This window comes from Saccopteryx bilineata, chromosome 9, assembly GCF_036850765.1.
Source record: "Saccopteryx bilineata isolate mSacBil1 chromosome 9, mSacBil1_pri_phased_curated, whole genome shotgun sequence".
NCBI lineage: Eukaryota > Metazoa > Chordata > Mammalia > Chiroptera > Emballonuridae > Saccopteryx > Saccopteryx bilineata.
In genome coordinates, this window is record NC_089498.1 from 24,487,747 (window position 1) to 24,500,799 (window position 13,053).

General features: G+C 51.1%; 1 protein-coding gene across 1 annotated transcript in view; it reads right to left on the bottom strand.

The window, feature by feature from the left end:
- Positions 1-13,053, bottom strand: part of FA2H (fatty acid 2-hydroxylase) — a 47,108-nt gene that overhangs the window by 15,089 nt on the left and 18,966 nt on the right. The window contains exon 2 of the mRNA XM_066243772.1: positions 4,203-4,295. Coding sequence (XP_066099869.1) covers positions 4,203-4,295 — 93 coding nt within the window. The remainder of the gene's footprint in view (positions 1-4,202; positions 4,296-13,053) is intronic.

The following is a 13,053-nucleotide window of genomic DNA, read 5'->3' on the forward strand; positions in this document are numbered from 1 at the left end:
GGAAGCCCTGTGGACCCTCTGGGCAGCCAGACTCTCCAGACCTCTACTCTGGGGAGGGTCAAGGGGACATGGGGACGGTAGAGAATGCTAGGAGGTGAACCAGGGCTGCACCCACAGGGTTGAGGTTGGCCCTCCTGGAACATGGGCTGGCCAAGAGGGCCCTTGTTTAGACCCAGGGGCTATTTTTCTGAGTTCTCAATGACTTACCTGAGGGTCCCAAAAGATTAAACCCATGCGACCAACATCAACATCTTCCAGGCCCTGGGGACCTCAGAGCAGCCCCTGAAGCTAAGGAGCGCCCTGTGTGTGTGTGTGTGTGTGTGTGTGTGTGTGTGTGTGTGTGTGAGGCATTTTGCTTGGTGACACACCTGGCCCGATGACTCTAACCTGACTGACTCTTAGGGGAACAAAGTGGCCTCCGCCCAGTGAGCCAGAGCCAGTTCTGCTGGAGTCTGGCATAGCCTGAGGGGCAGGATGGGGAAGAGGATGTGCAAAGCTTTGGAGACACCTTGCTCCTGGGACCTGCTCATCCCTCCTTTCTGCCAACCCCTCTCCTAGTCACAGGCTTCAGAGGTGATCAGGGGTTGTCAGGCAGGGGAGGGGGCTCGGCGGTGACCACCGGCTGTGCTAAGGACCAGCAGAGTGACTCTGGGCAGGAGACTTAAGCTCTTTCTCATTGTTAAATCAGCATCTGATCATCTTATCTCCCCATGTTGTGAAAGGATTACACGGGATTATGGTACATTTAACATGGCTGGCCTGCAGTGTCTGGCACATGGTAAGAGCTCGAGAAAAGAAAGGTTAATGTGACCCTATCTCTGCTGCCCAGAGGGATCTGGGCAGGAACTGCAAACCCTTCACATCACACCAGGTTCTTCTGGATCCAGGAAGCAGCCCCCAGAGTGGGCAATGGAGGAGGCTGCCAGGGGAGGGCTCCTGAACGGACGCAGTAAAGCAGTGAAAAGAAGTGGTGGGACAGGTGTGCCCGAAGCCAGCAGCAGTGGCAGCTCCCACCTCCTACACTGGGGCAAGCCCCAGGTGGGCCTGGGTTCCAGAACACAGAGAGACATGCAGGGGATAGTGGGGTGAGGGGCTACAACCTGGATTCTCGTCCCACAAGGAAGCCTGGGTCCTGCCCGACTGTGTGATTAGAGGGATGACTTAGAAATGGTTCCAATAAACTTCCATGCAGAACCCCAAAACTCAGACCATGGGTGGGGGCACCCTGGGCTGGTTTCCTGACCCCAGTTCCCCTCATCATTGTCAGCATGGCCCACTGTGCCCACCACTCCTAGGGCTGGAACTCCTCGCCAGGGAGCCCAAGGCTCCCTTCCTCAGCGGGACCCAGAGGAGCTCCCTTTGAATGCAAAACACAAAGGGTTACCATATTTCCCCATGTATAAGATGCACATTTCCCCCGAAAAATTTTGGGGTCTAAAATCTGGGTGCATCTTATACAGTGGTTGTAGGTTTCTTTTTTCTTTTTTTTTACAGAAACAGAGAGAGAGGGATAGGCAAGGACAGACAGACAGGAATGGAGAGAGATGAGAACCATCAATCATCAGTTTTTCGTTGCAACACCTTAGTTGTTCATTGATTGCTTTGCCATATGTGCCTTGACTGCGGGCCTTCAGCAGACCGAGTAACCCCTTGCTCGAGCCAGCGACCTTGGGCTCAAGCTGGTGAGCTTTGCTCAAACCAGATGAGCCTGCGCTCAAGCTGGCGACCGCGGGGTCTCAAACCTGGGTCCTTCCGCATCCCAGTTCGACGCTCTGTCCACTGCGCCACCGCCTGGTCAGGCTGTAGGTTTCTTTTTAGTTGCATTTCCTGCTCTTTTGACAGTGATAAGGAGTTGTATGATTTTATGATGAATAAAACTTGAGTTTAATAAATTTATGTAATGCATTTATTTTTTAATTTCGGGCCCCCAAACTAAGGTGCATCTTACACACCGGAGCGTCTTATCCATAGGGAAATACAGTAACTTTGAGAAGTCCCCTTGCCCCAGGGACAGGTGTGTGAATCTGCCCAGGCCTGGAGCCCAGCAGAGGGGCTGCTGCGCTCCTGGCCTCTCACCACAGCTCCTCAAGTTCCAGACCCGAGGATCCACCCAAGCCCCTGGCCTGGGTCAAAAAGAGATGCCGGGCTAAGTTAGACAAGGGGTTCGGGGCATTCCCAGTTCTCCATTCCCCCAAAGGGGCTGGGACTGACCACATGGTAGATGAATAAAAAAGAGAAAAGCAAGCACTGTTCACTCCCCCTGGGAAGCTGGGCTCCACAGGCTGCATCTTCTCAGGGTGCTGGGGAGGCACCAAGCCCACCGCCATCATCCCCCGGGGGGCTGGGGCTCCTTGTCAGAGCGCCACACCCTCTCTCAGGCAGTCCTTGCTCCTCTCTCAGCACAGAAAGGAGGAAGAGGCATGTGTGAGAGAATGACAGAGAGACGGGGAAGGTGAGTCAGGCGGGCCTGCCTGACTGTGGTGGCAAGGAGCCAGAGCAGGCCCTGGGGGAGGGGGAGAGGAGGCCCCTTTTCTCCTCAGGTTGGGGCACAGGTGATGGTGGAACAGGGCTGGGTAGCCTTGATCTCCACCCACCCGACCCCCAGTGCAGTGCCAGGACTGGGTCAGCCTTGAACCTACAGCTCAGGTAGACTGTGAGAGGACCTTTCTCCACAACAGGATGCTTATCTAGTCCTGGTCAGCTCCCTTTTTAAAGTATTTTCTTTCCAATATTCAATTCTTACTCCAAGCCCTCAGATGCTGGCGCCAAGCACCTTTCCTCATGGCTCCTTTCAGTCCTGTCCACTGGCCCTGTGCCCTGTGCCCTGTGCCCTGAGCCCTGAGCCAGACCCACTGCAGTGCCTTCTCTGGTCCTGCACTCACCCCACACCCTCCTTGTCTCCTACTGAGGCTCCTCTTTTCCCAGGGCGAGGTCCTGACTCCACAGCTTTGGGGTCCTTGTCCCATGCAAGCTGGCTGTCACCCCCTCTGTCCTGTCCACATGCAGAACAAGCCCAAGTCCCCAAAACTTTCAGAGAAGCCGTTCATTTGTACCAAGACCTCCAACCTCAGCCCCTGGCCTGAGCAGTGAGCAATCGCAGGCTAAGAGTGAGGACACCAGTTCTGGTGAGTCCCCAGGGCGCTAGCCTCTCCTCCTCCTGGTCTTCCATCTCCCTTTTGGTTATGTGCCTCTCGAAGGGGATGGGCCCGGAACAGCCTGTCCCAGCCTTTCTAGTAGAGCACATGCACAAGTCTTTGTCACGGGCTGACGGGCTCTCCCAAAGGTGGTGGCAATTCCCAGGTGACAGACACCATCCCCAAGTTTCTGGAGTCAAGATCTCAGGAGTCCTGGCCAATGGGACGCAGCAAACAAGCTTTATGGAGCCCTCCACCTTTCCTCTGGTCACTGTGCTCCTTGGGCATGCTTTTCACATCTCCCTGTGTTGTTCTGTTATAGTGTGGGGAGGGTCTGTCCTCCCCACCAGATTGTGAGCTACCTGGGTGCAGGGGCTTGTCCTGTTTGTTTTTTGTCTGGTGTCCAGTACAGGCAGGGGACACTTAGGAATATACTCCCTTGCATCTTTTCCAGGAAGAAATGGCAAAATGATACTGGGGCATGACCCAGGTTGGAGAGTCGGCCTCCAACCCACACTGATTCTTCCCCCCATCCCACTGCCCCACTGAGCAGCTCCACTTCTACCTGTGACCACTCTGGACTCCCCTAACCAACTCTGCCTAATCCCCCAAGATACTGGCGTCTGAACACAAAGAGATGTTTGCTGCAGACGAACACTGCAGAGGGTTCACCCTGTCCCGGCCGGACTCAGCAGGCCCCCATGCTGGCGAGCCTTGCAAGCTAATGCCCGGGCAGCTCCGCCTTGTGCCCTGGTCAAACTGGGTGTACTTGGACCTGCTGGGCCTGCATTGTGCCCTTCTCGGCTTCAGCAGCCCTTTCAGGAACTCTCCTCTTGGGGTGTTTAGGGCCTGGCTCTACACAAACCTCGTGCACAATTTTCCCACACTTATCACAGCCTTGGTCACGTGTGTGCTAACCATGTCATGCTTGTACACTGTGAGCAACTGCTTCCTAACTTCATCTTCCCTGGGCAAATGTTACGAACACCACAGCCTTTGGTTCCATGCACCCTCTCCTTGGCCCTGGGGCCCCCCGATCATCATTCCATCCCGCCCAGTGCCAGTTACCTTGTCCCAATCGACTGCTTTGAGCCTCGGCTCCATCGCTGGGTCTGCCTTCTGAGTGTTCACAGAGGCTGCAGCCCCACTGTCCATGGAGCCCTGGCGAGAGAAGGTGAGAGACAATTACTTACAGTGGGTGAGGGCAGAGAGTGCGGGCTGCTGCACGGTGGCGGCCAAGAGTGGCGACAGCCCCATGGTGGGGCAGGCTGGGTGGAAATCAAGGTCACTGAGAGCATTTTGAATACAGGTAGACAGTGATATGCATTTTTTCTTCTCCCTTAAAAATATAATTTCTGCAGGCCCTGGTTGGGCAGCTTGGCTGGAGCATTGCCCTGATACACCAAGGTTGCAGGCTCAATCTCTGGTCAGGGCACATGTAAGAGTCAACCAATGAATGCATGAATGAGTGGAACAAGTTGATGTTTCTCTCCCTCCCCCTTTCTCTCCCTCTCTCAAATCAATCAATAAAAATAAAAATAAATAAAATAAATAAATAATTTCTGTAAAAAACAAGAGGCAGAAAGACCTGGGAGAGAAAAGCAGCAGGCAGGGAATGGTTAGTGGAAATGCTTTGGGCAAGGAGGTCCCCGCTAGCCTCCCTCCCGGTCCCTGCTGTCAGGCAGAGGCAGTCACAGGAAGTCACCTGGCGGGCTCACTGTGCCACACCCAATGACTACCCCACTCCCCTCCCTCCCTGATAATTGCCTGGGTCACAGGCTGGGCCACTGAGGTCCACGTGCCCACAAGAAAGAAAGGCAGCAGAGGGTGAGGGAAATGGTCCCTCTGGGAACTGCGGTGGGTCTGCGGTCCACACAGAGTGAACCTGGCAGAGGAAAGCCCAGATAGGCTCAAGGTTAAATCACAGCAGCAAGAGGCAGTCAGAAGGAAACAGAATGTACAAGGAAAATCGCATGGCCCCACCTCGCCCTCACATCACACAGGGTGAGGTTGGAGAGGGAAGGTTGACACACAGTTAAAACTCATGCTTCCTTGCAGGAAGGGTGGGGAGGTCGCTTGCCAGTGGGGGGCCTGCCCTCTGAGTCTCTGTGACTAAAGGACACCTTGGTGCTGGTAGGCATGGATGAGGATGCTGGGTATCAGCAAGAACCCAAGAAGACTATTTGAGCAGCAAGTTGGGGTTTCTATTGTTACAATTCTTGTATTTTTGCTTCCAAATGAACCAAGAGAACCGGATGGTGAAAGTGATGCTGGCATTTTCTGGGAAAACCCATATGTAACTCAAATAAAAGTGGCTTTCATGGTCTTGTCTTGGTTTGAGCATCTTGGTATTTTTAGTCTGTGTTACCATGCTAATACCTGCATTCTTTAAAAAAAGCATCTCTGATGATCTCTTAAGGACTGAGTGGACTTTACAGTATATCATACAATGAAACTCCACAAGTGTCCAATAGAAATGTCATATAATAATCTTGCCCCTCTTAATTCTGTTCTACCCTCAAAATACCAGAGTGCCCCTAATCACCAACTTCTTGATTCTCCCACCCTCCTGAATAGTTATTTTCTCCTGGTCACCCCAAGTCCTTTCTTAAGTGGCATGATCCAATCCATCATCATCTGTCTCAACAAAACAAAAGGCTCATTTTGGAGCCTGCCCTTCCCAAGCAAGAAAGGGGGTTCCCACATATATGATCTTTTAATGGTTTTGTCTGTGCTACACTTTTCAGACATCCCTGGGTGGTAGAGAGATCTGTTTTGGGCACATCCACCTAAACAATCTCAGCAGCAGGGTGGCCGCCCTGGCACTGGGCACAGCCCGTCGATGCAGCCCATGCTCCCGCTCACTCCAGTCTGGACTGTTTTCTGGTGCTCCAGTCCTTGGCTCGGCTGGCTGCCTCCAGTTTCCAGGGATCACTCCTGGTTCTTCCCTTCTAGGGCTACACAAACCCTTTCTCTTTCACCTGGCAGGACTATACATATCTGCGGACAGCTGGTACCCCCACCCCCTGCCATGCCCTAAGACCATCTTAGAACATAACAGTCTCTACGCATAGTGATTGGTCCATGTACCTCTTCCCGAGCGGGTGTGATGAGACCAGTGGTAGAAGGGCTTGCGCCTCCCTCAGATGGAACAACACTGTTTAGGACACGGGAACTGGGCTCCCATTGGCCCTTTTGGCTGCCATACTATGTGGCTCATTCATTTAGCATATGGCCACCTGTAGCTTATTTTGTGGACTGCTGCTGCTGGCGTGCTGTGCACAGCTTGTGTGGTCCAGGAGGTGATATGGACTGGCAGACAGATGGCCACAAAAGATGTGTGAGGAAGACCGGAATGTCCAGGGTAGTGATGAATGGGAAGCAGTAGGTGGTGAGAAGCACAGAAAGCCGGAGACATGGGGTCACCAAGGGGAGTTTGCAGGGCCAGGAAGCCTAGGCTCCATATCAGCCTCCTCTTCAGGAGCTGGTGGTCTTGGTGAACTATCACTACGGCCCCCTTCCTCTTCCCTCAATTCTTCCCTCCTACAAGGATCTCCTCCTCAGCCACTGCCGTCGTCCAGTCATCAAGACACACGTCTGAGCGCCAGTAATGTGCCCTAGCAGCAGTTCAGAAGCCTCTCCATCTCTCTCTGACCCTGGCCGCACTCCCTGTCCCTGGAGAATGATTCCATCTGCCCACATCGTAGTCTGACCCAAAAGCCCTGCTGTCACCTCCTCCGACACTACATTCCTAAAAGTGAACATAACTGCAAATCGGCTTATCGTTGACTTCCCTATATTTTAAAGTCCTTCTCCTGCATTTCCAAACTCCTCTTCTCTTAGGCCCTTGGATTAACCCTAAAGTTTTCCTGTAGCCAGCAAGGATGATTTTCCATTTCCCAAGCATGCCTTGCATTTTCCTTCTCAAATGTCACCCTGTCCAGGATGATGATAGAGGATAATATTCACGGATGCTTACTACGTGCTCAGACCTTAAATCGGCACAACTTTATGAAGTAGGCAAGATTGTTGTCCTCACTTGACAGATGAGGGGATCTAGGCCCTGGGGAGTCCCACAGCTAGTGAGAGGTGGAGCCATCAGTTGGCTTCCTTCCAGAATATTTTCTTGACCACCATGCACTTTTCCCTAACCATTCTAGCCAGAGATGATCTCTCCATTTTCCAATTTTTAGGAAATCATACTTTCCATGTGTCTCAATGCGTCAGTTGGTGTTTACAATCTCCTGTGTCTTGTTGTCTTTGTATGTGTGGGTTAGCAGCTTGTTTGTCCAATGGTATTATAGATTCCAAAAGGGCAACAAACTACTGTTTCCTTTTCTTGGGGTGCCTAGGAGGGGCTCCATTCATATTTCCTGAGTGGACCATGTTTCAATGCTAGATCTTTGCAAAAGAGCCAAGGTCTCCAGAGACTCCCGCAGTGGGCTTGGCCACAGGGATGGAGCCCTGATGCTCTGCAGGGCACATACTCCTTGGAAATATAAACCGATGGAGCGGGCACATTTGCTTAGATGAGAGAGGTGGCCCAGAACAGTGAACACACCATCCTATAACATCTCTCTGGGCTGGACAAGGCTGTGTCCAGAGACAAGGGTCAAAATTCTAATAATTTGGGCCATATATTTGCAGTGCCCTTTGCCTGAGTACACAGGCTAGGCATGAACAGAACTAAAAGTATGTAAGAGCCTGACCTGTGGCGGCACAGTGGGAAAGCATCATCCTGGAATGCTGAGGTCACTAGTTCAAAACCTTGGGCTTGCCTGGTCAAGGCACATATGAGAAGCAGCTACTATGGGTTGCTTCTTACTCCTCCCTGCCTTTCTCTCTTTCTCTCTTCTCTTTTTTTTATTTTTATTTTTTATTTTTCTGAAGCTGGAAACAGGGAGGCAGTCAGACAGACTCCCGCATGCGCCTGACCGGGATCCACCCGGCATGCCTACCAGGGGGCGATGCTCTGCCCATCCAGGGCATCACTCTGTCGTGACCAGAGCCACTCTAGCGCCTGGGGCAGAGGCCAAGGAGCCATCCCCAGTGCTCAGGCCATCTTTTTGCTCCAATGGAGCCTCGGCTGCGGGAGGGGAAGAGAGAGACAGAGAGGAAGGAGAAGGGTAGGGGTGGAGAAGCAGATGGGCGCCTCTCCTGTGTGCCCTGGCCAGGAATCGAACCCAGGACTTCTGCATGCCAGGTCGATGCTCTACCACTGAACCAACCGGCCAGGGCCCTCTCCTCTCTTTAAAGTCAATAAATAAGATCTTTTTTTTAAAAAAAGAAAGTACATTAGACTGATATATGACTACCAGCATTTATTTTCCCAAATAAAAAATATTTCCTAAATTACTATCATTTATGATAGCATTTCATAAATGAAAGGAAGTTTCAATACCAAATAGGTAGGAAATACATACTTTCAGAGTAAAAGTCAATTCTTTCCAAGGAAGGGCAGTTGGGAACTTTATACTGACATTAAAAAAGAAAAAAGATTCTATTTTAAAATATTGATTAATGGCCCTGGCCGATTGACTCAGTGGATGGAGTGTCGGCCTGGTGTATGGACATCCCAGGTTCAATTCCTGGTTAGGGTACACAAGAGAAGCAACCATTGCTCCCTTTCCCCGTTCTCTCTCTTTCCTTCCTGCACCAGTGGCTCAATAAGTTCAAGCATGGCCCCGGGTGCTGAGGCTAGCTTGGTTGGTCCAAATGCATCAGGCTCAGGTGCTAAAAATAGTTCAGTTGATTCTAGCATTGGCCCCAGATGGGGTTTGCCTGGTAGATCCTAGTTGGGGCACATGCGGGAGTCTGTCTCACTATCTTCCCTCCTCTCACTTAAAAAAATATATTAATTAAAAATATATATGACTATATATGAATATATAATAAAATATTAATAAAAATATAATATATAAATGTAAAAAAATTACAATCTAAAATTTTCTTTCATGAACGTGAATCATACATATATATATATATATATATTTTTTTTTTTTTTTTTGTGGTGGTGGTGTGGGGCTCTCTAATCTATGGTAACAGGAAGTAGTCAAACGTTCACTTGGTTCCAATTCTAAGGTTTTACTTTTAATATTACTAAAAATCCAGTTTTGCAGAGAAATGTCGACTAACAATGGAAACAGTACTTTTGAGGTATTTTTCCCCCTTCGACTGGAAGTATTCCAGGTGACATGAGGGACATGGAGTAGCCTGGGGCTCTCTGCCCCTCCCTGAGAGTTGGAGAGGCAGGGGGTCAGCTCACAGGCTGGCATCCCCAGCCGGGAGCAGGCGGGGTGCTCTCAGGACAGTTTGCCACTTCACACACAGTTTGCCAGTGTGTTCTCCCACTTCATCTATGTGACAGCACATTCATCTCCATCTACGTTTTCTCCAATGTGGTGTAACATTCCATTGCATGAACACACAATTTATTTAACAAGTCCCCTGCTGACAAACATTTAGGGTGTTTCATTTTTTCCCCCTCTATAATTAACATGTGAAAATAAATATTCTCATACCAACATTTTTTGTGCATTGGTGGAAGAGCCTCTGTGGACCAGCATCATTGGGGGTACTCTGCCCACAGACGATGAGGAAAAGAGGCAAGTAGGGGTCATTTTCTCCTGTCCTTCTCCTCCCTCCTTCTGCCATCTCAGTTTAATCACAATTTAAAAGTTCTGTAGCCACCAGGCAGTAATGTCATGGCTGATAGGCTTTTGGCAAATAAGTCCACAGACTGACCATACAAACAAGGTGCTTTCTGGGTGGCCTCACTGGGACCACACCCCTCCCTGGCAGAAGCCCAAGTTATTAGTCACAAGGCTGTACACACCTCCCCTACAGGAGGAGACTTCAAGGAGAGCCAGAGCAAGCAGCATGCTGGCACCACCAGTAGCAGCAATACCCTCGGGTACAAGGAAGTGTCCTCTGGCGTGTCTTTCATTGACTGTTTCTCTCGAGTCTAGTTGTGAGACTTCAAAAGGTCTAATAACTTTCTCTACATGCAGACAGGACGAAGGCCCTCCTGAAGAAGGTCTCCTATTCCCACTGAGTGGGTGTGTGTGGGGGGCTGCTCACATCTGAACCTGGAGGTGGGGCGGGGGGAGCACGTTCCAGGCACTGAGTTCTGCTGGGAGCCGCTGCACCACACATGGGTCTGGGCCACGTTTTCCAGACTTCCAGGCCGCAGTGTTTATTTTATAGTTGAGCCAGGCTCACCCTTGAATTCCACAAGCAAACACCATGCATGAATCAAACGTGTGTAAAGGTCATTCCTGGGAGCCAGGGTACTACTCAAACTTTAAAAGACTCTGAAAAAAATTTTCTTGGAAACTTCCACAATGCATTATTTAAAAGACTCTCCTGATCCTGGAAGCAGGCCAAAGGGAGGGTTTTTTTTTTTTTTTTTAAAGATTTTATTTATTCATTATAGAGAGGGGAGAGAGAGAGAGAGAGAAAAGGGAGGGGGAGGAGCAAGAAGCATCAACTCCCATATGTGCCCTGACCAGGTAAGCCCAGGGTTTCAAACCGGCAACCTCAGCATTTCCAGGTCGACGCCCCATCCACTGCACCACCACAAGTCAGGCCAAAGGGAGTTTTAAAAATCAAAAAGCATCAGAAAGGGAAGAAGATGCGTGCTTCTTTCCAGAATTTGAACACTGTCCTGGGTGATACCTTCGGATGAAATAAGTTTCAGTATTTGGGTAGGGGAAGTGAATAATTCTGTAGTCAGACACACTGGCTTTCACAAGAATGGTCAGCTCATGGGTTAATGGGTGTGGCTGGAGAAGGGGTGTCCAAGCCATCTGGGTCAGGTGGCAGTTTACTTACAGCAGGGGTCGGGAAACTTTTTGGCTGAGAGAGCCATGAATGCCACATATTTTAAAATGTAATTCCGTGAGAGCCATACAACGACCCGTGTATCTTACGCATTATCCAATAAAAATTTGGTGTTGTCCCGAAGGACAGCTGTGATTGGCTCCAACCACCTGTAACCATGAACATGAGTGGTAGGAAATGAATGGATTGTAATACATGAGAATGTTTTATATTTTAAACGTTATTATTATTATTATTATTATTATTTCTTTTTCTGAAGTTGGAAACGGGGAGAGACAGTCAGACAGACTCCCGCATGCGCCCAATCGGGATCCACCTGGCACGCCCACCAGGGGCGATGCTCTGCCCCTCTGGAGCATTGCTCTGCCGCGACCAGAGCCACTCTAGCGCCTGGGGCAGAGGCCAAGGAGCCATCCCCAGCGCCCGGGCCATCTTTGCTCCAATGGAGCCTTGGCTGCGGGAGGGGAAGAGAGAGACAGAGAGGAAGGAGGGGGAGGGTGGAGAAGCAAATGGCGCTTCTCCTATGTGCCTTGGCCGGGAATCGAACCCGGGTCCCCCGCACGCTCTACCGCTGAGCCAACCGGCCAGGGCCTATTATTTTTTTTTATTAAAGATTTGTCTGCAAGCCAGATGCAGCCATCAAAAGAGCCACATCTGGCTTGTGAGCCATAGGTTCCCGACCCCTGACTTAGAGGGTCCACCAGAGAGACACAAGACTGTCCTGGGACAGCAAGAATGGAGGTGAAGACCCACCCCTCATCCTGGCCCCTCCTGACCTCTCCATCCTGGGGAGGAAGGCGGGGATGTGGCTAGAAGCACTTTCATGGTCCCGAGGCTGTCTGGGAGGAGCCTGGTGAGTCCAGCAGGATAGTGTTTGCTATCCTGTGATTGTTCTTCAAGCCAGAACAAAAGCTCCATGAGAGTAGAGACCCTGCTGTCTTGCTCACTTCGAGGTCCCCAGTTGCTTGCATAATATCAGAACTCAGTGCTTGCTGAATGACATATTAATGAGTAGAAGGTGACCTGTTTAACCTCCGGGGGCCCAGACCTGGAGAGGCCAGCACAGTGCTGGCAGGACAGGCAGGAAGAGAGCTGCCCGATGCCCTCCCAAGACTGCATGTACTCAGAGAGAGAGGCAGGTTGGGGAAGCAGGCATTGCCCAGTCCGAGCTGAGAACCACTAGACACGCTGAGCAGTACGGTGGGGGCAGCGAGGAAGGATCACTGATCTCTTTAGATTTCCCCAGCCACAGCCTGAGGCCACAGGGAGAGAGAAGCCAGAGCTATAGGGACGCCAACCCCAGCGCCTCACAGAGCAATGCCAACCCCTGGCTGCTATGAAGCATCATTTCCCCTCACGTCAGCCCAAGCCGTGGCTCACCTCTCGCAGCGATTGCCCTGCTGACACCAGTGCCCCTTCTCCAGGGCTCCATCCTCCGCCCACCTGTCTCACACTGAGCTCAGCACCCTCAGACACAAGCTCATAGAGCACCCAGGAGTTGACCCCTGCCAGTTCCCTGAGGTCCCATCCAATCCATGTAACACTCCTGTCCCTCGGGGAGATAGTCCCCACTCAGGGCAGCCTGGGGCAGGGGAAAGAATCCAGGTCAGCGTCTAGTGCTGGACGCTGCAATTCAGGACAGAGTTCTCCGCCAGGCTCCATGATGAGTCTGTTATGTGTCCCAAGAATCCTCTTCTTGGAATGAGAGGTCGCTTCTCTCTGGCAGGGGCACCCCAAGTTCCTGCTCTGTCCTCAGAGGCGGGGCAGGTGACACCAATGAGTGAGGCAGGCAGGGTGTGGTACATTTTGTTTGCATAATAAACGTGTAGGAATAGTCTTCTCCACAAGGAAAGATGCTCGCTTTCATTTTCCGTAAATATGAGGAGCCAAGAAACAAAAAATGGGGTGACAGGCTGGCCCCAGCATGGTTCCATGAAGTCTAGCCGGGAGGATTGGCTTCAAGGGAAGCAGGGGGCCCTAATCCAATATGACTGGTGTCCTTATAAAAAGGGAAAATTGGGACACAGAGACACACACACAGAGAATGCCAAGGGGAGATGAAGGCAGAGATCGGGTG